Source organism: Sorex araneus, chromosome 5, assembly GCF_027595985.1.
Source record: "Sorex araneus isolate mSorAra2 chromosome 5, mSorAra2.pri, whole genome shotgun sequence".
NCBI lineage: Eukaryota > Metazoa > Chordata > Mammalia > Eulipotyphla > Soricidae > Sorex > Sorex araneus.
In genome coordinates this window covers 62,933,022-62,960,178 of record NC_073306.1, presented here as the reverse complement: position 1 = coordinate 62,960,178, position 27,157 = coordinate 62,933,022, and the positions used below count along the sequence as shown (strand labels likewise).

The 27,157-nt window shown below is 34.9% G+C and overlaps 1 protein-coding gene across 1 annotated transcript in view; it reads right to left on the bottom strand.

The window, feature by feature from the left end:
- TNNI3K (TNNI3 interacting kinase) overlaps nucleotides 1–27,157 on the bottom strand; it is a 302,459-nt gene that overhangs the window by 201,927 nt on the left and 73,375 nt on the right. Inside the window, exons 6-11 of the mRNA XM_004603345.2 lie at nucleotides 21,988–22,086; nucleotides 18,331–18,469; nucleotides 10,490–10,634; nucleotides 10,210–10,314; nucleotides 3,718–3,812; nucleotides 3,038–3,187 (exon numbers count right to left, since the gene is read on the bottom strand). Coding sequence (XP_004603402.2) covers nucleotides 3,038–3,187; nucleotides 3,718–3,812; nucleotides 10,210–10,314; nucleotides 10,490–10,634; nucleotides 18,331–18,469; nucleotides 21,988–22,086 — 733 coding nt within the window. The remainder of the gene's footprint in view (nucleotides 1–3,037; nucleotides 3,188–3,717; nucleotides 3,813–10,209; nucleotides 10,315–10,489; nucleotides 10,635–18,330; nucleotides 18,470–21,987; nucleotides 22,087–27,157) is intronic.

Genomic DNA, 27,157 nt, shown 5'->3' with positions numbered 1-27,157 from the left:
TCTCCCAATAAAGACAGAGTGCATGGTAAACCATCATGAGATCATTCCTACATTTTCTTTGTCCCATAAATAATGAACTTCAAATAAAGTTATAGTGATTCCTAAACCCAATTTCCAGGTTGTTCATGAAAATCATTAGTATGCCACATCAAATAATTTGATGACTTCCTGCCTGAGGGAGAAATGAAAGTATTTATATCTAAATCAAAAAGAAAGTGTGCACGGTTGACAATAGTTTTAACAAGGCCATTTCAATCCTTCTTGAATATAAGAAGACTATGCAACATTTCTCAAGAAAGAGAAAATAGCAGAAATTTCATTTTGTTGGTTGATTTGCTTTGCCCTAGAACATATGCAAAATGTCCACCTGTCTCCTGAGTGCTAACATTTAATTTGTTAAAATTCATAGTAATAATGAAATACAACACTGAAGCCTGGCACATTAGTAAAACAAATACAGTTGACAAGTATGGCAGATGTTGCAGAGATTAGTGAGTAAGTTCTCTAAAATATTTTTGTCATCATATGTTAAAAAATATAGGAGCTTGGGGTCACAGAGATAGTAAAGAGGTTAAGGTACTTTCCTTGTAAACATCTGATTCCAATTTGATACTCCTTGCATGACAAATGGTCCCCTGAGCATCCCAGGTGTGATCCCTGAGCAAAGAACCAAGAGAAATCCTTGTGTATTGCAGTGTTTGACTAACCTACCCTCCTCAACATCTAGCAGCTTTAGACAATGGTGTTTGTTTAGTTAAGTATGGAATTTCACCAGAAAATAAAAGTAAAACTAGTTTTACTCTCAGTTACTCTCAAAAGTCAAGCTCTGTGAAAAGCTAGCTGCAACAAGCTATTTCTAAGCTGCCTTCCGGAAGACTAATGCTTTGTAAACAAGTCTTATTCTGGAAACTCACATTTCTTGAGACACACCATCTGAGAATCAGTTGCTTAAATATAATATGTCTGTGTTGAGTAACCAGAACTTAGGGAGAAGGTCTCCTGAGGCTTCAGAATGTGTAAAAATTTCCATTCAAAACACAAATATGAAAAAGCTAGAATTATTTTAATCCAAAGTAGGAGAATATTAGACTTAGCAGAAAGGTATCCATGCAGTAATCATATACCATATACCATATAGGTGGATGATCATGGTGTTAGTATTCTTAATAATCTTGAATGGAAATTTCCTGCAAGAAGAAAAAAATGCTTCTAAGCACAAGACAGAATAAATTGTGATGCTATTCAAAAACATTATATAAAGAGGCAAAGAGGCAAAGTTCATCTTCATCCTAATAAGAGCATGGTACATATCTGGGATAGTGAGTGGAGAGAATATAAGTGAAGATTTTAGGTACTGAGGATGATGTTAAGTTTCTTTTTCTGGATGCTGATATATACATATATTCCCATTTTTCTTTCTTATTTCCATGTGCTTACAACATTTCCCCACTTCTATATAACAAAATCAACCTCTCATTTTACTGATGAATTTTTATATACTAATTCAGACAGAAAACCTTTTATATAAACTTGGTGGTCTGATACATCTTCTAGTTTAGTAATTGGCTCTTTTTCAACATAGTATCCCAAGGGCTGGAGCGATAGCACAGCGGGTAGCCTTGCACGCAGCCAACCCGGGTTTGATTCCCAGCATCCCATATGGTCCCCCAAGCACCGCCAGTAGTAATTCCTGAATGCAGAGCCAGGAATAACCCCTGTGCATTGTTGGGTGTGACCTAAAAAGAAAAAAAAAAACTAAAAATCAATATCGTATCCCAAAGTTTGAGATTTTTAAAAGCTAAAAATACTCCATTGCATGTCACAAGTAACCTCACAAGATGACACATGCATCAAAGTCTGATGTTATTCACATTTTTAGTTGGAACTCTCTAATTTCAATGATAATGTATACTGTTCCATTCACCTATACAAGTTAAACTGTATAGGAGCTAATATATTTATTAGAACTCAATTTGAAAGCAAAATAGACATGAATAATGTAAAAGATGTTATTTTTATTTTGTTGATCTGTAGTTTCCTAATTATTCTGAATACTATTATTAATGGTATATCAATAATAGTATCTTAATGGTATATCAATAATAGGACTGGAGCGATAACACAGTGGGTAGGGCGTTTGCCTTACACATGACCTACCCGGGTTCAATTCCTCCGTTCCTCTCGGAGAGCCCCGCAAGCTTCTGAGAGTATCCAGCCCGCATGGCAGAACCTGGCAAGCTCCCCGTGGCATATTCGATATGCCAAAATCAGTAACAAGTCTCACAATGGAGATATTACTGATGCCCGCTCGAGTAAATTGATGAACAATGGGATGACAGTGCTGCAGTGATACAGTTATTAATTATTTGGTATACATTTTGTAGAGTCACTGTCAAAAAATTTATCACATCTCATTTCATTTAATATTTACAACCTTATGAGATAGTATTAGTATACTCATTTTTCAGGTGAAAATACTGAAGTTCAGCAAGAATAACTTTATCAAGATCAGGGAACATTATCTGGTTTAAACCCACCCCATACCTTACATAAAATCTTGAGTTCTTAACAGTTTAAAGTAAGAAAATTTATACTTAAACAATAATCCCTTATATCCTGTTTTTCTAGATACTATAGGATTAGATCAGATAAGTTTTGCTTTTCCTCTTTTGATTTCTTTCATTAAAAATTTTTAATCCATATCAGTATTCCTTTATAAGAGTGATGAAGACATTCTACATCTACTCCAAGAAATGAAATATCATTTTTACATGTTGGTTTCTTTAGTATCTAGGAAATTGATTGCTCACTCTCTTGTAAAAGTGCCAGGACTGAGAATTCTCTCAACTTATCTGAAACCCAAGAGTGTTCTTTTTTTGACCCATTTGATTAAAGAGGTTAGAACTGACCCCAGAGACTCAAGTAAAACCCACAGAGAACGTGGGAATGTAGAAATCCTGTGAAAAATTAAATTATTCTATGGCATAATCTATAGTTTTATCTCAATATAGCACTATAGAGAAAAAGGAAAACTTACCTTTTTCATAAGCCCACATCAAACATGTCTGCTCATCTTTTTCACCACTAGACCTGCTGGGATCACAAGCTACTAAATTCATATCTGCTCCATTATCCAGTAAGAACTGAACCAAGCGAATGTGACCATGGTAGCAAGCAGAGTGTAATCCTATAGCAGAATAGAATAAAAATATAGACAGAGAAAAGAGAAAAACAAACTCCAATTTTAATATAGTCACTGCCCCATAAAAGAATATTGCTACAGATACAAAACTAGGACTTTCGCCTTGAATAAAGAGCTTCTATTATGAATCAAACAAGACATTTGGAGAAAAAGAAGCATCTTATTCTAGTGGATCTTAATATAAATTTTCTATCATTTATTTGAATATATACTATTTCTCAATCCACTACAATTTTTAAGATATTTGTACAAAATTAATCCACATTGGTACCTCTCTTGAGTAGCAAACCAAAGGATGTGCAATGGGGTAAATCTTGTCTCATGTAGGCAATAAGGGATGCAAGAATATATAATTTAGCACATAATCATATTACTAAATACCATTGATTCTAAATTATGTTAGAGATAAGACGCGCCTCCCCCTTGGGACTGACTACTCTCACTGCCTCATCTTTCATACACTATCTTGTGTATGAACAGTAGAAATTGACCATGTTCTCCAACAGTTTTTTTACCTGTGTGTCCATCCCTTCCTTGGTGGTTGATGCTCACAACATTCTGATCAAGAAGAAATTTAACCAAATCAATGTTCTTGCCATAGGTACAAGCACTGTAAAAAATACAAGACAAGAAAAACATAATGCTTTTGTTACAGAGTAAATAAGAACTGCTCAAAATAATAATATATTGAAGCTCTAACTCCCATAATCTCACAACGACACTTTATGTAATGAGATAAAAATTTAAAAGGTAATCAAAGTGTAATTATTAGGTGAACCCTAACATGATATAATGGTGAATTTATAAGGAGATGGTGCTGTGAAATGAACATTTGAAGACAAAAGACAAAGGTGAATATGTACTGGTATCTCGAGTTTGCAGAGTGGTGAAAAACTTAATTTCTGCTTTTTATTATTTATTTATTTTTCTTTTTTGTGTCACACCCGATGATGCACAAGGGTCAGTCCTGGTTCTGCACTCAGGAATTATCCCTGGCAGTGCTCAGGGGATCATATGAGATGCCTGAAATCAAACTTGGGTTGCAGTGTGCAAGGCAAATGCCCTACCCACTGTACTATCGCTCCAGCCCCAATTTCTGCTTTTTAGGTCAACCAGAATGGAGTATTTTATTACAGAAGCCTTAGAAATTTATATGATTTATATAGATCCTTTTAATCCTGGTATGAAAGATGCTGGTGTATTTAAAAGTGTCAGGGGAGGACAAAGAGAGAAAAGTAAAGGGAAAGGAGATGTGGAAAAAAACATCCAAATTCATACATCAATAACATCCCTAAAATATTAATATCCAGGACTTCAAGAAAGGACTTGTGTAAAATACCAGTATTTCTTTTCTTTTCCTTTTTTTCTTTGGATTTGGGGCCACACCCAGCAGTGCTCAGCCCTTATTCCTGGCTCTGTGCTCAGAGATCACTCCTGGAAGTACTCAGGGGACCTTACAAAGTAACATGGATCAAAACAGTGTTGGTCACATGCAAAGCAAGTGGTATTTTACCTTTGGTTCAAATTTCTAGTACTGATCATAAAATATTCCCTGTGATTCTTTTCATAAAAGAAGGAAAAATGTTTCAGGTTCTGTGTATTTTTAGCTTCAGAACCAAGACACTATGCAAGATAACAGAATGAAAACTCCAGGAGGTTCTTGAAAGATTCAGCTAAATCCAAGTTGTAGTCTAAAATTATTCCTGGAAAAAGCACAGTCTCTTATGTACTGTCTTGACCAGAGGGCAACATCTCAAAGCTGCCAGTTTGTTAGGGAAACATTAGTTGTAGAGTTAAAAATTCACCAGGAATAAGTACTTTGACCTCCTTGAATTTTAGTTTTATTACTTATAAAATAATGGTATAGAACAAATTTTTACCTACCACATTATTGGTAAAATAGCAAATAAATAAACGCTTATGGAATCATATTGTAAATTGTAAAAGACAGCTCATTTTTGGCTCTGATCAATTGGAGTTATAAAAAAGTATATATTGGACTGAATTTAGTGTGGGAGTAAGGCACTCTTCTTTCACATGGTGGGTACTAATTACAACCCCAATACTGCATATGGTCTCCCAAGCATAGTCAGGAGTGATCCCTGAGCAGAGTCAAGAGTTAGCACGGAGTACCACTGCATATGGCCCAAACCACACATACTCCCCAACTTAATATATTTCCAGATACAAGAAGGTGCAAGATTTTTATAGTTTTACAACATTTTTAAGTTTTACAACATTTGGTAAATGATTGACATTTTAACTTCTACTGCTTACTAGGGAAACTAGTATTATATGAAGAAAAATGCACAGGGTAAATCATGACTAATAACAGCTACATTTTTATATTTTGCTTTTAATTTTCAAAAAAAATTTCTTAGAGTTTTCCTCCTACCTTTTTTTTGCTATCCTTAGTACATTACAAAGTCTAATTGTCACTCCACTTCCATACACTAGGAAGATATGAGGGATTTGAGTAAGGCTAAACTGGGAAGAACCCCACTTAAATCACTTTGAAAGATGCAGGAACACTGTGATATTGATATTTTTAATAAGACATATGTATTTTGTACTTGACCTTATGGGCTGGAGCGATAGCACAGCGGTAGGGCATTAGCCTTTCACGCAGCCGACTCGTGTTTGATTCCTCCGCCCCTCTCAGAGAGCCCAGCAAGCTACCAAGAGTATCTCGCCCACCCGGCAGACCCTGGCAAGCTACCCGTGGCATATTGGATATGCCAAAAACATTAACAATAAGTCTCACAATGAAAGACATTACTGGTACCCACTCGAGCAAATCGATGAGCAACAGGATGACAGTGACAGTGACAGTGACTTGACCTTATGTCTAGCCCAGAATAATTAAAGCACATGCAGTCTTCTAATCAACAATAGCAGTGCATGTATGCTTTATTATTGTTTAGCTTTGTTCTTCATTTCTGAAATATTTTCAGAGCCATAAAGATCAAATGGGCATCTTTGTAACATTGTTAATCATGTTTATTTTAATGAAGAAATATTTTGAACATCTCAAGATAACCACACGTTGGGAGCTGGTTATCCAGGGAACCAACCTTGTGGCTAGAGGAGTTTATCACATACACACTCAACCTATGAAGGAAGAAGGCTTAAGGATACATAAATCACCAGTAATGGCCAGTGACTTATGGCCAACAGTCGTGTCAAGTAATGAAGCCTCCATAAACTTTTCCAAGGTATAAGCTACAGAGAATTATTGGATAATTGAATATATGTGCTAGATGGATGCTGGGAGACACTGTGGAAGGCCCAGGGACCTTCCAGTTATACTTTAATATATATTTCATTAATGCTTAAATTTAATATATTTTATTAATGCTTAACTTCATGAAATCCTTAATCTGTTTCTGAATTGCATTCTTTTCTATGAAACTGATCATTTAGTCGTTAAACTCTTTTCCTAAGTTCTGTGACCTGCTCTAGGGCAAAGTATAAAATATAGGAAAGAGTTGATTTAAAGATAGTCAGAAGGGGTAACAATCAGGACTTATGATTGGCATCTGAAGTATGAGGCAATCTGGGGAAAGAAGTCCTCAATCTGTGAGGTTGGGTACTAATTTGTGAATGTTGGAAAGAATTATAGTACACTCACTTGGTATTTGCAGAGTACTGGAAAATTGCTTGGTATTAGAAAAACCCAAACAGCTGGTGTCAGACCTTTACAAAAGTGAAGTATTGAGTGTTGTAGGAGGTTATAGAAAAACATTATTCTTTTCTTTCTCTACTGGATTCTAAAAGAGGTAATTCACTAGGTCTTACCATTTACTGTTTGCTCCTTTTTAGATGGTCTTGCTCCAGTATTTTTTCTTTAATGAAACACCATTACGTCTCTGACCTGTTTGCCTTAAGTAAATTCCTACATTCATTAAAGTGAACTGTTATTCCTATGAAATTGCATAATCAAAGCCTGAGTTCTCTGCTCTCTCCTTGTCATTTTAGTCATTATATTTATCAGCATGTGCTGTATGTATAATGATACACTTCTATTTATTTGCTTTGCTATTTTACAATTAAATAAATACAAATAAATAGAAGTGTATCATTATACATACAGCACATGCTGATAAACATAATAAGGAAAACAAAAGATGGTCATGTTTTCTTAGCATCCTTACCAGCAACAACATAATAAAGAACCTTAAAAAGACTTCCATTGAGGGAACAAAAAGTCACAACCTTTGCAAAATAGGTTATATCACCATTATTTGCATTACAAATAGGATGAAGATGCTACACTTTTTTTTCTCTTTTTTTTTTTTCTATTTTCTAAGTGCTTTTGGAGCTACACTCTGGTGTTCAGAGGCTACTACTGTTTAGAGTTGCTCTTACCAATGCACAGGGAACCAGGCAGTGCCAGAAATCAAACCTCACCCTCCTGTACGCAAAGTCCTCTAGGCTATTTCCCTGGGCGCTTTTAATGCTCTATTACCTGGATTGCTTCACTGTTCCTTTGTGTTTACTTGTTTGTTTGTTTTTTTTTGTGTGGGGGGGGGCAAACCCAACTTTGCTCAGGGCTTGCACCTAGATTGCTCTGGGAAACCAGAAGGGCTGCCGGGGATTAAACCCAGGTCTGCTGTGTGCAAGGCAAGCCCCCTACCTGTACAATCTTAGGTCACTTCACTGCATCTTTAAAAAGCAATTAGTATAGGAAATAAGGAGCATACACAGTCTCTCTCTAAAATACATAACACATTCTCTCTCTATAATACATATTATAAAACATATAATGTAATAATGTACATTATATGCACATATGTGTATATGTGTGCATAAATCTATATGAGTATATAGAAAAAAACATACTGAGTGCTTAGGAATATACAAAGCATTGTTATTTATACAAAGAAACATTCATAGCCAGAGTGACTCTGATAAATAAAATAAGCTTCTTTTAAAAATATGTGCTCAAAACAAATAAAATATTATTTACAAAATAAAACAATGACCAAATCTATTTAACTCTTCACTAATCCTCTTGTTTATACCATCTTCAGGAAATGACAAAGACTTTAAATAATTTGGCTTAAATTTATGTGCACAGGGTAGCAAAGTGATTTGAAAACTAGTTTGAGGTATTAGCTGTAACAAGCATGCCCACTAAGGGATGAGAATATTATCAATCTCTACACATAAATTCTATGAATTATTCCCATTGACAAATTACACTGCTCAATTTTGACCGAAGACATGGCTGGGAAAAGCTCTTGCAACTGTCTAATTATTGAATGTGTACGGAAAAAAGCAAAATTCTTTGGTAATAGAAAAAAACAATATAAAAAACCATAGGATGAAAATTAGACACTTATCATAATTTTGCTATTTATAAACATTTTTAGTTATCTAGCTTCATGGAAACTCCTCTTTCTTACCTATAAGAGGAATAATAGAACCAACTTCATAAAATAGCTATAAAGATTACATGAGATAATATGTGTGAAATCATCCCGTATATAGTCACTGTTATATTAATGATAGTTTCCCTTCAAGAAAATAGTTTGAGAAGGTAGTTTTCCTTCTCCAGAGTTTTCTTCCTAACTTTTGGTTAATTTTTTTTGTTAATAAGAAGTATCTGAAAATTCTGACAGGTTGATTTTTGGTACAAAAGGATAAGTTTAATTTTAATGAAATAAAAATTCATCACTTATGCCATTTACCAGAATCTAAAAATATATGTATCACTATATCACTGTCATCCCATTGCTTATCGATTTGCTTGAGCGGGCACCAGTAACGTCTCCATTGTGAGACTTGTTACTGTTTTTGGCATAGCGAATATGCCGTGGGTAGCTTGCCAGTCTCTGTCGTGCAGGCGAGATACTCTTGGTAGCTTGCCAGGCTCTCCGAGAGGGGCAGAGGAATCAAACCCGGGTCAGCCATGTGCAAGGTCAACACCTACTCACTGCGCTATTGCTCCAGCCCAAAAATATATGTAGACATTATAATAGTTCCAAATAGATATTTAGAGCTAACTAGCTCTGAACTCTATAACATGTGGGATCCAGAGAGATGGTAAAATGAGCAGGGTTTTTGCCTTGCATGTGGCCCATCCCTATTTGATCCCTGGTCACCTATATGATTCTCTGGCCCTCCTGGAGTGATTTTTGAGTGCCGTGTCAGGAATAAGCCTGAGCACCACCAGGTGTGACCCCAAAACAAAACAAACAAAAAATTGTGGTATGTAGGTAGTAGCTTATATTTAAGGCTCACTAAATTTATCATGATTTTATTTTAGAGTATAGAAACTCAGTAAAATTGAAAGTCTTATGGTTATAAAAATCTGTCTTCCTTTCGGACATTTCAGACAAAAGCTCAAGTTATTAATAAACTTTTTCCTTCTTTTCCCCTATCTGTCACTTCCTTTCTTTTCTTTTCTCTTTTGCATCTTTTGCAAACCCAGCTGTTCTTTCAGTGTACTTTTCTAGAACTAGCATATTCCTAGAAAAGTGCTAATATGTCTTGAGGCATCTCAGTGGCCACTCTGACTAAACTTGAACAGGCTGACAGATGGATGTTGCAGATAGGTAGATGCATCTGCACGTAACTTTTAAGTAGTAAGAAAAAATGTGTCACATCTGAAGCTGATGAATTCTGGTAATGAGATTCTTGTCAGGGGAGGATTATGGGCACTGCCCCTTTTGGCAGTTTTCTGCAGAGTGAAGTGGAATAGAAGCAATATGCTTACAGATGTTGATATGCCTGTTGCCTTGGCAACATCAGTCCCTGTCTTTGTGGCTGCTGCCAGCAATGCAGCATCTGGCTCCTGCCCCATCTGTTGTACTGACTAAAGCATCTGCCTCTACCTTTTTCTTCTGTGCTTCTAGTTTGAGCTCCTTGTCCTCTGCCCACCCTCTGCCCTTGCTCTCTGATTACAACATCTGCCACTGTTTGTTCTTGCTTTACGTACATAACTCCAGGTGCCATAGGGTATCAGTGAAGTATAGTGGCCATTGTACTCAAATGTTCTTTACCTGTGAAAAGCAGTTTCACTGAAGATATTTTCCTTAGTGAGGCTCTCTATTCCTGATATTTGAATAATTTCCTTGGCAACTTCAAATTTTCCATTGTAGCATGCCCTGGAGTTAAAGAAAGAATTTTCATATCAGTTATAAGGTACATCCATACCTGAAAGATCTATGGAACTATATAAATGTAGGTATATACGTTATATGTGTATACATATACATACTATATATGTATATGTATGTGTGTATATGTATGTATATATGTATGTATGTATACATTACTCACAGATGCAATGGGGTATCTCCATAAATATTAACGACATGTGGCTGTACTTCCAAATCATTCTGGAGCAGGTACTTCACTATATCGTGATGTCCAAAGCGAGAACAGAAATGGAGTGGGACATGGTCCTCATTGTCCTGAGCATTCACTGTTATCAAGAGAAAAGGAAAGGTAGATTATTTGGAATTCTCTATCTCAATCTTCTCATAGATAGTATCAGGGACTTTGTGGAGTGCTTGAGAGTCTCCTAGAAATTGCAAGATGATGATAATAGTAAAGGAAATTAAGTGAAACCAATTAAAAGAGTTATAATTCTATTATATTGCCTATTACCACATTAAACAGGCTATCTTCTAATTCCCATAAATTCCATGGAACGTATCTAATCAAATCTACCTTGCATAATAGAATAGTTCAGGAAATAAATAAGCATCTGAAAGGTACTCATAACCTTATTTTCACAAATATCTTCTTTCAAATTGATTTTTCCTCTCTGGAATATGTTAAAATTTAGATCCTGCTCAAAGCACCATTCTCAGTGATTTTAATTCAGTAGTTCACATAGCAAGTATCCCTTTGATTAGAGCATTGTTTAAGAGGCTTTGATGTATGTATTTAAGTCTTCTTAAATGAAGATTTCTCATACTAAAAAATACAAGATATGGTATGCAGAAGCTTTACAGAAGGGGAAACCTCATTAAGTGTCCTATTATTTGGAGCTGCTTAACATTCAATTGTTCACTCAGTGATGTACATGAGTCTTTCACTTTTGTCCATCCTTCTTTATAACCTCTTCTCACATTTTGGGAATTTTATATGCTGAAAGTATTGAGTGTAGGCTAAAACTATATATATATTTTAAATCATAGACACTGATCCCATTACCCTTTGCAGCTAGGGTACAGAATTAACAGAGAATAGTCATATGCTCCAGTTTAGGCTTCTTTTTCTAACATACTTTTAAATAGTGATTCTCAACTGTGCCTTGTCATCTTTCAATCTATAGGCTTCTCCAGTCAACTTGATATATCAGAACTGATGACACCAGAAAGTGGATCCTAATCTATCTGGGCAATGTAGCAGGGGCACAGTAGTTCTATCCAATTTCTAGTATCACTGATTCCAGCCACAGACTCAGTGCCAGAAGCAGAAGTGTTGGTATGTGTCCCTATCATGGATGGAAGTGACATAGGATTAGTTTTGGTTTGTGAGAGAATTCAAAACCTCTCTTACCACTCTCTAGTGTGAAAGATTTTTTGGTGTGTGTTTATTGATATTTTAAAAAATAAACACATTTTATGCTTAAATTAGCAAGAGTTAGCTTCCTTTTCAAATAAGAACACGAGACCGATATAGTCAATCCCCAGTGATCACTATACTCCAGGGTATATGTTGGACTTATATATTTTTATCAGTAACAATAGATATATTTGTATTACAGGGATACAGTCGAAATTTTTTAAAAATCACAGTTGGAAAGGAGTTTATGGTGCGTATGACATATTAGACATTTAAGTAAATGTTTACTCTGCCTACTAATTTTGCTATAGGAATTTTCTGTGTTAAATTCAAAAATGTAAAAAAAAAATATTCTATACCCTAAAATTGTTTGACTGTAGATGTGAAGTTATAATAATTGAATACCAAGACTCTTAATTCTGGGTATGTTTTAGCAGAAATTTAAGAACTAAGGCATTTGGATGAACTTCTGTAGATATTTGTCATATTATTTCATTAGCCTGTTTATCTGTATAGCATGCTTTATTCAAAACAGAAAAAATGGTCTTTTAGCACAACTCATCATTCTTATTCATGTATGTGTGGCTATTTATGTATGTGAATATAAAATAAAAATCACCTATAGAATTAAAATAATTGAGGGAAAGAATTGTTTTAATGATAAAAGATAGCAAAGGAAGCAAAGGCAAGAGGATAGCATATTTTTAAAGTGTACTAGTAGTCTATTACTACTGCTGTTATAATTATCATTTAAAATGTAATGACGACTGATATAAACCTTGTAGTTGTTTGTTTGTGGGTAAGAATTCTCACTTTATTGTCTGACAAGATCTTAAGCCAAAAGGAAGTCTTTCACAGTCACTGAAGTCTTTTTCTCCCAAGACTTCTATTGAAAAATAATTCTTTAAACACCCTCTATTAATGAATGGTTCACAAGGACACCCTTCCTTCAGAAGCAAGTCCCTAGTTGTTTTGATTATCTTCCTTTTATGATACCTTTCCTTTGTTCACAGTCTGTTGTACGCCAGGATAAGTCAATACAATAACTCAATGCCTGAGAACAGTTGGGAGTCCAAAACATCTGGAGGTCACACAAGAGTTCTTAGGGTCCAGAGGGACATTGTGTTAGAGAGAAGAATGCAGCGTAACCTTCCATTAATTCACAATTGGCCCTTGTTCATCTCTGTCCCACCTTACAATATTCTTTTCAAGTTTGAATCAGTAAACTTCAGAGTAGAATATCTAAGGACTTGGTGAATTACTTGCAGTGGCCAACAAACTTTTCTTTTCAAAGCAAATATAAAAATCAACCAACAAGAGAAGTCAGAAGAAATCTGAGTTAGAGTATATATGTACACTGCAATTCCCTCTATTAGTACTATTTTAGATCAATTTGAAAATTCATAAATTGTATCTTATTAAGAGAATGGAATGTTTGAATGATAATTTAGCATCTCATGAGATATTTATATGTAACATTATAAGTAAACAAATAAGCATAAAACATTTTTTAGAAAATATCCAGTAGCTAGTCCTCTATTTGAAAGAGCTTCCATATGACCTCATAATACTACTTCTGGAAATATATCCCCAGGATGCAAAAGAGCACAGTATAAATGACATCTCTACCTATAGGTCCATTGCAGCACTGTTCACAATAGCCAGAATCTGGAAACAACCCAAATGCCCTGGAACAAATGAGGTTAAAGAAACTGGTACATCTACATAATGGAATACTATGCAGGATTTAGGAGAGATGAAGTCATGAAATTTTCTTATAAATGGATAGACATGGAGAGTATCATCCTAAGTGAAATGAGTCAGAAAGAGAGGGACAGATATAGAAGGACTGCACTCATTTGTGGAGTATAAAATAACATAACATGAGGCTGACACCCAAGGACAGTAGATACAAGGGCCAGAAAGACTGCTCCATAGCTGGAAGGCTGTTTCATTAGCGGAGGGGAGAAGACACCTAGAACAGAGAAGGTATCACTAAGAAAATGGTGGTTGGAGGAATCACTCGGGATGAGAGATGTGTGCTGAAAGTAGATAATGGACCAAACATGTACCTATATTGCAAACCATAATGCCCAAAAGTAGAGAAAGAGTATGGGGAATATTGTCTGCCATGGAGGTAGGGGAAGGGTGGGAAAGGGGGATATTGGTGGTGGGGAATGTGCACTGGTTGAGGGGTGGGTGTTTGATCATTGTGTGATTGTAACCCAAACATGAAAGCCTTTAACTATCTCAGGGTGATTCAATAAAATTTTAAAAAAAGAAAGAGTATGTGTTCCATAATATCTTTTAAAATTAAGATTTAATGAACGGATGTGTAGATTTATGCTAATTCTCGCTTGTTTCTGCTTATCTGTAATATAAAATTTAAAATTCCATATTAACCCAGAAATGTCAGCACATCCCCTTAGCACTCTGAAGCAACTCTTAGGATGTCTCAAATAAATTTCTACTAACAAATCTGTTAGAGTTCTGACATGATGGATTTTTAAAATATAATGCTTAATTTTAAATTTATCATAGCCCAAAGATTTCTATAAAAAATTTCTATAATATCCACTTCCATGTTAAAAATAATATACCTATTTAACATTTGGATCATAAGAACTGAAAAATCTAAATTTTTAATTTTCCATTTCTAAACTATATTAGAATAAAAAATGTGAGGACTATATTACTATTTTCTTTTTATAGAGTACAACAGTTTTATAAACTGTTCCATTTCATTCAGTAAGCATTAAAATTTTCCTTATTCATTATCTTAAGCCAGAAGCCTAGTGATTTAAAGTATATATTACAGAGTAGGACAGCCTCCCAAACACGTTTTAACTAAAGAGGTTGTTCTCAGAATTACATTTTGGCTAACTCTGTAACCTGAATTTATTTTCATTTGTGACATTCTATTACCATGGAAACATTCTGTAAATACCATATTGTAAATTGTGCTCTTTTGGGGGTCATTCATTTAATCTTCCTCTTAAGTACATTTACCACAGGCAAGATCCAGATTGAAAATAAATCATCTGAAGGCTTAGTTACATTTTGGAAAAAGTGAGCTAGTTTATAAATCTAGTACAGTGCCTATCAGCACAATGGATCTTACAGTTTATTTGTTGCAATTGGTTGATGTACAAAAGGAACTTAAACACTAAGGTATACTAGAAGGCAATCAAAGTACTAAAAGACTGAGTCATACTGCCTCTTGATTTTTTTAAATGATTGAGTACGAGGCATGTAGTGCTTGTGTGAATCAGAAAGAAAATGTTAAAAATTATATTACATGATGCCGGTATGTAGGGGGATTTGGAGGTAATACACATTCCATTGCTTTTTGTGGAAGAGTCCTTTGATCCTGGAGACATGCTGATCATAAATGACACTCATTTTGACACTACTGAGCTTTTGGAGTTGCACAGAGGAATAAAAAGCTGAGGTTGGCACTGATAATAAAAGGAAAAAGTGATGCGGTTCCTGACCCCTTAGAAGAGCAAGGCAGTTTCAAAAACAGAATTATGTGTTCAGTAATTCACACAGGTGTACCTCTGCCTATTCTGAAGCCACAGAATCAAAGAGACTGGTTAAATAAGGTCCAAGGAACAGAATTCCCTGTGTCCTGACAACACAAGTTGCTTATGTTTATGCTATATGGAATATACCTTGGTGATTTCCCATTATTTTACGGAAGAGGCAAATATTGTGCTTCTGAAGGTTTACAAGACAAAATGGCCCTTATTCCATGATGCAAACGGGAAGCTGGTCTAGTGTCAACATAGCCGAGAGACAGTGTTTTCCACATGTGTATGTAAAAATCACTGGTTAGATTTATTAACTGAATATCAACATGAGTTTTGGACCCAAGGAACTGACAATGCTAGAGCTTTGACAACCTTGTCCTTTTGGAATTGTGCATCCTTCTTGCTACAAAAGCTAGCGGTTCTTATGGCTTGGTTTTTAATTAGGTCTCTTGGGGGTCAATGGAAGAGTGTTGGATATGCCTGAGAGAATTTAATGACAAGATATAACTCTGAGATTCTCTGTCAAAAAATAAAGTTTGTGAGGAAGTGATGAAGAGGAGAAGGATATTTACCGATGCTGTACTTGTAATAAAAATTTATGGTCAATTGTATAATCTAAAAATTTAAAAGATACAGGAATTCTACTATCTAAACCTTTATGTGTACTTCAAAGTTTTCCCCTAATCTGATCACACTCTATCTCCATTGTAGAAAGGGTTCTTGATGCAAATATATTGTGATGGAAGTATTTTGGTACTGGGAGAGAGGCACAGTAACATGTATTTTAAAAAGATGTGAAACTGTACCCTTGAAACATAAAGTTAAATAAGCTAATATGACTTGAATAAAAAATTTAATAATAGTAATTAAAGAGGATGTGGGAAACAAATGGAGCTATCATATATTGTTGTGGGAGTGAAAATCAAACACTTAGATAAATGTCAAACATGTGTAGTCTTAAAACCAACAATTCCAAAAAACATGAAACAACCCTTAAGAGAAATTAATATAAAGGTATGCAAAAAGTGAGTAAGAATTGTTCTGTCAGGTATATTCATATAAACCAAACATCAGAAATAATTGAATGCTCAGTAGTTGGAGAATAGATAAACTGAGGAATATTGATATAACCTTCAGCTATAAAAAAAGAGGAAACGGACTCATGTAACAAGATGAACAAATATCAAAGCATGTTGCTGATCAAAAGAATACAATTATATGGAGATGGAGCAATATTACACAGCAAGTGGGGTGTTTGCCTTGCAGATGGACAACCAGGATTTGACCCTCGCACCTCATATGGTGCTCTGAGCACTCAAGGAGTGATGGTTCCTTAGTGCAGAGCCATGAGTAAGCTCTGAGCACCACTGGCTGGGGCCCAAAACTATAAAAAATATACATCCATAAAGTTATATAGAAACTTCAAGAATAGAAACAACTAGCTAATACAACTGAAGTCAACCATAAATTAATTTGGTGAAAATTTAGATGGTAAAAATGAAAATGCCAGAGTTCAGTTTTCCAGATAAAGTATTTTTAACTTTATAAATGAAAATATAAAAATATCAATATAGGGGCTGGAGCGATAGCACAGCGGGTAGGGCGTTTGCCTTGCACGCGGCCGACCCGGGTTCGAATCCCAGCATCCCATATGGTCCCCTGAGCACCGCCAGGGGTAATTCCTGAGTGCATGAGCCAGGAATGACCCCTGTGCACTGCCAGGTGTGATCCAAAAAGCCAAAAAAATAAAAAAATAAAGTAGAAGGCAGCCAATCTTAGAGGGAAATATATTTTAAAAAAAAAAAAAAATATCAATATAACTAACTATAAGTATATACCATTAATATATCATGTATATTTATCAGGCAATTTACATGAATATATTAACAAATATTCACTTAAGATTTGAGAATTTTCTATGTGTAAAGTTTGCTTCAATTAAAAAATTAGTAAATAACAACTAGGAAAAAATTTATGTATGAAATTTTCTTATTTTTACTGAGATAATAAATATTAAAAGCTGAGAGACACGAATATAGTACAGTGGGTAAGGCACTTATCTTGCATGCAGTTGCCCCAGATTCAATCTCTAATACCTAAGGTGGTCCCCTGAGCACCGCCAAAAATGATACCTGAGTGTAGAGTAAGCCCTGAGTATAGGTGGGCATGACCCCAAACCAAAACCAATTGAAATATATATCATCATCACCATCATCATCATCATCATCATCATCATCATCATCATCATCATCATCATCATCATCATCATCATCCTGTTGATCATTGAATTTCTTGAGTGGTCTCAGTAACATCTCCATTCATCCTAGCCCTTAGATCTTAGAAGCCTCTCTTTACATGTTCTTCCCAAGGATGCCGCATTGGAGGCTCTTTCAGGGTCAGAGGAATGAGAGCTGGCATTGTTACTGGTTTTGGCATATGAGTACACCATGAGGAGTTTGCAAGGCTCTCCCTTGTGGGCAGGAAACTCTCGGTAGCTTGCTAGTTTCTCCCAGAGGGAGAACTAGGTTATAAGATGTCATGCGGCCACTTCACTTCCAGGAGCTTGGTTTTAAGTCTCTGGATGTGGGCCATTGGTGGGGATACAGGGCGCTGGGGGCAGTCCCTGGATGTGACCGCCTAACTACTGGAAAATGGGAAATCAGGGTGGAAGAGGTCCAGTCCTGATCTGAGCAGGCTTGGAGGTCTCAGCCCCGGGTCCCACACACCTGGGTTCTTCTGCTGGTACCTTCATGCGTGAGGCTCATCCGAACATGTGGAGAGGGACCTTGAGCATGGCTGTGGCTAGGCTCCAGAGGTGTTTGGCCACGGGAGTGCTGCTCCGGCGCAAGAAGGGAAGCTGGAGCCCACCCCTTCTAAGAGGCCCCAGGGAAGACAGCCAGGCATTTGGGCAATATTATGTATATATAATGACTTGATAACAAATTAGCAAATTAGCAAATGAGCATAGGGTTGATAAAATTTAAGATTATTCTATAGTGAATAAGAAAAGTACAAATAAAAAGTATATATAAAGTAAAAGAGAGAAAAGCTATTTTAAGCATATAGTCTTACCATCTGCTTTGCTGCCTTCTTCTATCAATAGTTTTGCAATATTAAAGAATCCTTTTGCAGATGCCAGGTGGAGAGGTCTATCTCCAACTTCACCACTTACATTTACATCAGCACCAAATTTTAAAAGAAGCCGGGTTATCTAAATGATCAATTAATCAAAATTAATGTCATAATTTAAAAAGACATGCTTAGAATCTTCAATTAGATTCTTTTTTATCCCCCAAAGACATAAAATCCTAACTCAAATAGTCAAAACAATAAAAATCCTATCAAAATAAAATTGGGTTAATTGCAAGACTTAGTTTTGTTGTACATAAATAATTATTTCTAAAGTCATTCAAAATCATAACCATCTTTTCCAAAGTAGCTTCTGGACAGAGACAGGAATAGTTAAATTAACTTGATTTTTACAACAGCTCCATGCACATGTAAGTGATGGTCATCTTGTTTTCTGTTGGAGTTCTGAGTCCTCTTTTTTAATTTGTGAGTATATGATAGATAATTGCAGCAGTCCTCAGCATTTTCTCTACATTGCTAACCCTTGTGTTCAAGTATTAAAGGAGAGGAGGGGTGGGGAGAGGGAGAGAGAGAGAGAGGGAGAGAGACAGAGAGAGACAGAGACAGTCAGAGACAGAGAGACAGAGAGAGTCAGAGAGAGAAAAGAGAAAAAGAGATAGCTCAAGCATTAAATGATTTACAAGTCTTTTAGGGACTTAAAAGATTTCTCAAATATTAATTTGTTCACTGGGGATTTTGCAATATAAATATTTCTAGATTGAATATTTCTTTCCTGGGAATTTCAGAAGTCACTACACTAATCCCAATTAGTAAGTTCAAAGACAGTGGTGCATATTTTGTAGACACTCTAGCAAATAAATTAACAGGAAGAGAAGTGAGGAAATCTTCCTTTTAGAATTAGTATATAAAGAATAATTGTTCTGAAACCAGCCTTCTGCTATTAGCTATGTTAACTTTAATAAATGATGATCTCTTGAGACTTCAATTTCTTCATTGATAATATAGGAATTATGATAGTTCTACTTCATAAAGTTGTTATGGAGATTAAATTAATTATTGCATGTAAAGCAGTTAGAAAAATTCCTGATACTCAGTAAATTTAGCAGATGTGTTAACATCTAGTGCAGAATACGTGCACTTTATCCCTGTGTCACCTAATGAGCAGACTAATACTTAACTCAGAAGAAATCAGAGCCATAGAAGTTCTGTGGCAAGAACCTTTCTCTTTTAAGCATATATTTCCACTTACACATTCTCCATAGAGTCTCATTATGAGACCTTATAATGGACATATTCAAATTGTATTTGAAATACATTGTCTATTAAACACTATTATTGTGTATGTTGGGAATACTGCGCAGGTACCAAACATCTACTCTTCCACTTAAAAATAAGTAAATAAACAAATGGCAAAGAACATGGCACATTAAGCACTTTTAAAAATTGAGTGTACCATTCTTCTGTCAGCATATTTTAGCAAGTGACAATAGCATCCATAAATTACTTATGCACTGTCTTTACAAATAGAAAGTGAGTTCCTTATCATAAAAGGGCCATTCACATTTCAGCAAATTTTATAACTGTGACTATATATTCAGGGAAAATAAACAAATTTAACTCTCCACCCAGCATGCACAGCAGCTCCTTATGTTTCTGCTGGGTGATAAGGTTAATCACCAAAGGGGATGACTCTACAAATTGCATGCACTGTGTATGTCCTGTTGGTGCCTGAAATCAAAGAAGTATGGCATTTTTTTTTCATCACCTGGGCTTTTGGACCCTGTTCTTTCAAAAGCGTTTTCAGTGCCCAGCTTTCCAGTCCACTCTAGTGTGCTCTGAGCAGCACATCAATGAAATGAGCAATCTTCCCTAGCTATAGGTCACGCTTCACAGGTCGAAGAGTGTCCAAGCATATGCCAGCTAGCAAAGAAATAAAGTCAAAATGACTAGAATAGCACAGAGACAGAAGTATGCTTGTTTTTTCACTTGGAATCCTTCAGGTACAATAACATGACTTCCATCAAGGAAAAAAATAGACATATGAACTTGAATAATTGAGTACGACATGAGAGTTAAGAGATTTAAAATGAAGAGGCAGTCAGATTGGCTGCCAAATGAACACTTAAGTTTTGTGTACCCAATTAAGTCTCTATTTCTGTTTAATTTGGTCCTATTTAGATGCTTGAACTACCTCATCCTAGGAAGTTTCATGAATATTATTAATAGAATTAATAACAAGCAATTTTAGGTTTTTGTCAGAATTTTTAAAAGCAAAAAGGCCATAATTAATATATTAATTATTTCATAATAAGTGTTTACAAAATAATAACTCATTAAATTCATGGGATGAATTAGGGCCACATAATATTATTTATTGAAGAAGACATATAAACTATCTTATAACAATATTATTATTTTAACATTCTTTATTACAAATATCAAGAAATCTAAACATACAACTAATACAGTCTTATATCTTAGCAAATTACACATTTACAGCACATTTTTAATTTTTTTTACGTTATTCTATATGCTAGTTTTCCATTGGCACTGCTGCACAAACGTATTGCACTGAAATAATGAATATTTATTTCTTAAAGTTCTGGAGTTTAGAAATCTAAAATCAATATTTTGACATGATGCATACCCTCTAGAGATTTCCATTTCTTTATTAAATTTTGTTTGCATGCTTGGTTGCTTTTTTGTTTGGGCATCACATTTAGCTGTGTACATAAGTTACTCCTAGTGTTGCTTGGGGAACTATGTGGTCCAAGGTACTGCATCCACGTTTTCTCCATGCAAACATATGCACTAACTTTCTTAGATATCTCCTTGGACCCCTTGTCACTTTTTAGCTTTTATGTGCTTGTGATCACTTCCAGATTTAACTTCTTTTACTTCTGCTATCACATCTCCTTTTATTCTGACTTCTTTCTTGCCACTATAATAGTATCTTTGAGATTTCATCAACCCTTCCAGACAATCCGGGACAATCTCCTCATCTCAAGATCCTTAACTTGATCATATCTTCAAATTCTCTTTCAAAGTAACATTCACAAATGCTGAAGATAGAATGTAAACATATTTCAGAAGATAATTTTTTGTGTGTACTACAGACTATGATAATGCACAGTTTTTTTAAAAAGCATCTTTGTAAGGAACTGCTTGCTGGAAAGGCCTTTATAATTTGTTTTATTTAAACTGTCATTAAAATCACCACAGTGGCATTCATTTGTCATGAATCAAATACTAATATATCCCCATAAGAGCAAGCACAGGAGAAGGTACTATTACTATTTTCTCTACTTTATAGATTCACAAATTGAATATCTGTGATGGTACATAATATAAATATGGTAAGAAAGCTAGGCATTTTTCAAAGTCAAGCTGAATTGATTCTTATGGTTGTACACTTACCAATGTAAGCTTCCTCTGTTGTATATTAAAGCTAGAGTAAAAGTTAATTACACAGCATTTTCAATATTACTATAGATCTGTAAGATTCTCAAGGGTCAATCTGAGGAGGATATGGTAAAAAGCAATTCCAAAGAGGTCTTATATATCTTTTCTTTGAAGCTGGCCAGTTCAACAAAAATTAAGTCATCTCTTGTTCTTTGGAAATTCTGTTGTCAGACTTACCTGCTCATGACCATAGTATGATGCAATGTGCAATGGGGTGAAAAAAACTGCATCCTGAACATTTACATTAGCTCCATGTTGTAACAGTACGTCAGCGGCCTTAGAGAAAGAGGTCAATAAGGAATTTCAGTTGGGGAATATTACCATCAAAATTAGTACTAAAATTGCTATACACAGCTATTCTTCAGATCATCATCCTGAAACAAAATTTACTTCTAGTTCCGTTTGAAGCCTTGAATTTCTTGGGGCTGGAGAAATAGTACAGTACTTAGGGTGTTTGCCTTAGACTTGTCCAACCCAGGTGTAAACCTTGGCATCCCAGATGCCCCCCACAACCCTGTCATGAGTGATTCCTAAATTCAGAGCCAGAAATAAGTCTTTAGCACCAACAGGTGTGACCCCAATTAAAAAAAAATTAATAACTTACATGAACCTGAAAAGTACTGACCAAAACCCTTACATTCATATTTTGTTGATATAAAAGTAGATTTTACATGTTTTTGCCACTACTTTCTTTCATAATACTAATAGTACTAATAAATTTCATTATTTTCTCATTCCTTTGAATACTTATTTACATTAATTTCTTAATCAGGAATTCTAATCTGCCCAATCTGAACCTTAAAACCAAAATAATATCACCTGTTCCAAAATTTCTGATTTATCTCACTTTCATTCCAGCTGACTAATTAAAGCTTATTTCCCTTCTTTTAAATCACTTAAAATTACATTTACAAAGTTGAACAAATTTACAAAGTTAAACAAATCTTATATATACACCTATTACATCCAAAAAGGGAGAAAATTAAGAACAAAGTGGATAGTCCAGAGAGATAGTACAGGGCTTAAGGGGATTAAGGAACTTGACTTGGATATTGTCAAGTCCAAATTGACCCCTGGCACTACATATAGTTCCCAGGAGCAGCCCCCAAGCATTGCTGCGATAGCACGATGGGTAGGGTGTTTGCCTTGCACGCAGTCGACCTGGGTCAGACCCCTGGCATCCCACATGGTCCCCCAAGCACCACCAAGAGTAATTCCTGAGTACAGAGCCAGGAGTACTGTACAAACCCTGAGCAATTGCAGACAGCCAACTCAGTTTCTTCCTCTGGTACTTCATATGGTACCCAGAGCCACATCAGGAGTGATCCCTGAGTGCGAGTCAAGAGTAGACCCTGAGCACAGTTGGGTGTGGTACAAAAACCAAAAAAAGAAAAGAATTTTCTGAGTGAACGATTGTGCAAATGAATGAACATGGTGGAGAAACACTTTTAGAAGGCAATGACCACATATTTTCACGAAATCCATAAACTTCTAACTAAGTTGTCAAATCTTCAAGTTCCTTCTTTTCCCAATGACCCATCACTAAGACTTTCTTCTCTGAAAAACTTACTAAAATAACTTCCTGCAGATATGTTTTTTAATTGATATTTTTAAATGGTGTGTCTACTCATAGTTTTTTCAAATAATATGCATTTGGAAGAATTTTCAGAAGTTTATATGATATATGGAAAACAATAAAAAGAAGCAATCTAAGAAATTATGGAACTTATAAAAGTTGCCTCCTGAATCAAGTTTCCTTGACCTTTACAGTGACAGCCCTATAAAACTGGAGAGGGACAATAGTAGGATATCACATAGCAAACAGTAAGGTTTTGTTTTGTTTGTTTTATTTTTAAAGAAAATGAGGGTTTGGGGAGATAGTACAGCAGATAGCATGCTTGTCTTGCATGTGATTGAATTCAGGTCAAATTCCCAGGTCCCCTGAGCTGCATATGGTACCCTGATCTCCTCCAGGATAGATTCTTGAGTTTAGTAAGTTACTAAGTAAGTCAGTAGGACTTACTTCTTTCTCTAAGAAGAGGAGGAAGAAGAGGAGAAAAAAGAGGAGGAAAGATAAATAAGAAAGATAAGGTGCTTTCCTGCCTGTAACTGTAGTAAAAGCAGTTCTAACCTCAGAGCCACAGATGGTCCCCTGATCACTACCAGGATTGATCCCTAAACTCAGAATCAGGAGTGTAGCCCGAGCACAGTTGGTGTCGCTAAAAACCAATAAACAAACAAGCAAATAAAAGTTTTTGAGCAAATCAGAATTACCAGGGAAGTGAGTTGCAGTCTCTTGCCTCAAGCTCTGTTTCATAGATTTAAATAGTTGATTTATTTAATCATCTATTTATTCGTGCATTGAATACAATGTGCTGAGCATACATTTATAAAACTGTTATTTTTACATGCCTATTGTCAGTCAAATTTTCAATCACTGAGAATATACGCAAACATTATGTTTATCCAAAAAAAATTAGAAATACTTATTGAAATTGTTGAAAATTAAATTAAAAGTATAATAAAGTATGTAGGCTTCCATAGGTTAAGAATAATACTTTCATTAATATTGGGATATTATCGACTAACGATTGGTAGTTACACAATGTGTGTAGCAAATTATTATTATTATTACTTGCTTTTTGGGTAACACCCAGCAATGTTCAGGGGTTACTCCTGGCTGTGAACTCAGGAATTACTACTGGCAATCTTTAGGGGATCATTTTGGATGCTGGAGATCAAACCCAGGTTGGCCATGTGCAAGGCAAATGTCCTACCCACTGTACTATTGCTCCTGACCTTATCTCTCTTTTTTTAATTTTTTTTTCAAGTTATTTCCTAATAAGAATTTAAGCCACTATTGTCAAACTATATAAAAAGATCTGAACTTCATTCATAAATGGCCATTGGAATCTCCTCTGTTGTAACAAATGTCACAAAACTCAGCTCCAATGCGAAAGATAGGCAATACTTTCCCATTTTATAGGTGATAAAACAGCCTCAAGGTAATTTACTTGGAGTTCTATAACTTGTAAGGGACAGAACTGATATTCAAATCTGAGATCTCTTTGACTTCAAAGTTTCTTTCATTAAACCCTTCCTGTGATCTGAATCTTATTAATACTTAAATAAACTAATGAACTGACTCAATCTCACACAAGAAGCAGCGTTCTGTCAGTAGAATCTCTGTAGATTCAGCTTGAAAATGAATGCCAAAGCCATTTATATTAAGCACCTGGTATCTGAGACATCACATACCTGGGAGTTCAATATTAGGAACCTTTAAAGGAGGTCACAAATGATCAAGATAAATGAAGCTTTTTATAATTCCTTTTATTTTAAATATAGCATAGACAGCCTGAATTTTTATTGTAAAAAGTATTTCAAATGTTAACACAGACAATTTCATAGACATGTTTCCCAAACGCACTTTCATTCCAAAAGAGAACAGTTCTTAGGATTCAATAAATAGTCCAAAGAAATTTTTTTCTCTTAAGTTTGCACTTATCAAGTCATTCATAAGGTCAATCTTTTGATGGAATATTATTAATTATGAAGTGCTGGCCTTCTGAGAAATTGTCAAAATGTAAGTTTTAATGAAACCTCACAGAGATATTATTGAACAGTTGACTTTAGTTTGTTTTAAAATTCAAGGAAATATTTAACCAGTTAAGAGCAATATATATTGGAACAACCTGAGTAATAAAGAAGTAGAGTTAATTCATTGCTTTTTATATTTTTGAAGTTATTAAGGAGAGATTGACTCAGAAATTAAATGAAAATGTAATATACTCTAATATGCACAGAAAATTGCACACAGCTAAGGCATACACATTTTTTAATAGGTAAACTTGAATATTATTAAATCATATTATTGTTTCATTTACTGCAGAACCAAAAACTGGGACAATCAAATTCAGATTCTATTAAAAGAAGGCCCATGATCCATTAATTTAACTTGTTTTATTCACCACTGTGCTAGCTATATGCTAGGTACCTAACTATTAAATTGGACTGTATTTGTAGTAAAAACAAAAAACCTGCAACTTATATGTATCACCAGTCATAAGGTTATGTTAACAATAGTAATTTGGGATTGGAGAGAGAGTTCAGATTTTAAAACTGATACATATAAAATAATATTTTTAATTAAATATGTGTTAGCAATTTTTATCCTATACAAATAGATAACCATCATAAAGTGCTTCCCCAAAAGTAACTGTTTCATAAGTGCAAAAAATGTATCAAATCTTTATTTTGATAGTAATGGAGAACTATGTAAATTACCTTCTACAGATATTTTATTTTTTTTTTTTATTTATTTTTGCTTTTTTGGGTCACACCCGACCACGAACAGGGGTTACTCCTGGCTCTGCACTCAGGAATTTCCCCTGGCAGTGCTAAGCGGACCATATGGGATGCTGCAATTCGAACCTGGGTCAGCCACGTGCAAGGCAAATGCCCTACCCGCTGTGCTATTCCTCCAGCCCCTCCACAGATATTTTAACTTGCCATTTTGCTCCTCAAAAGAATCAAGTGGAGTTCCTTCAGTTTCCACATTGTACTTTAAACACTTACTTGAACATTTTGCTCTTTATTCCTAGAGAGGTTTTCTATCTGCCAGGTATCCAGCCTCTAGGCTAAACGTGTTTCTATGTTCACCATAAGACATTTCTACAAATACATTATCATATTGATTGTTATTTTTCTGTCAGTCTTATACTACTTATCCTCATAACTTAACATATACTTTAATTATTACAATAGAAAAACCACCAATTTATAATATTTTATACTTTTTTTCTTGTTTTAAGCTTGTCTCAATGGTTACATAAAATTTTAACTTCAGGTTAAATTAAGTTTTTATCTGAGACATTGGAATCCAATCCTTATAACTAAAATATCCAGGCTTTATCATATGAAATTTCAGAGTCAAAAAGTAATGCCTATAAAAACAAAGGCATTTTTAATCCTTATTAAATGTTTTTCTTACTATATGACTTTAACTTACTCAACTGAATCACATTTGTCTTCCCTTTTCCCCTTCAACTTACAAAAGTCAGAGGATAGTGATGAAGAAGGAAAAATGATCACATCATGAAGAATTAAATGTCCAAGGAAAGAAAAAATAGAACAAGGCAGATTCTAGATGGAATAAAATAGCAATCATTCTCAATTGGAATTGCCAAATCAAATATAGTGTCTTATAGTTAGGATACCTTCAATAAATATCAATACCTTGAAATTAAGTTTTTCAAGTCATTTTTCATTTCCTATGACTTTTTAAATCTTCTACAAATTTATGCCTATACCAATGCTTTTCTTCATGTATATATATATATATATA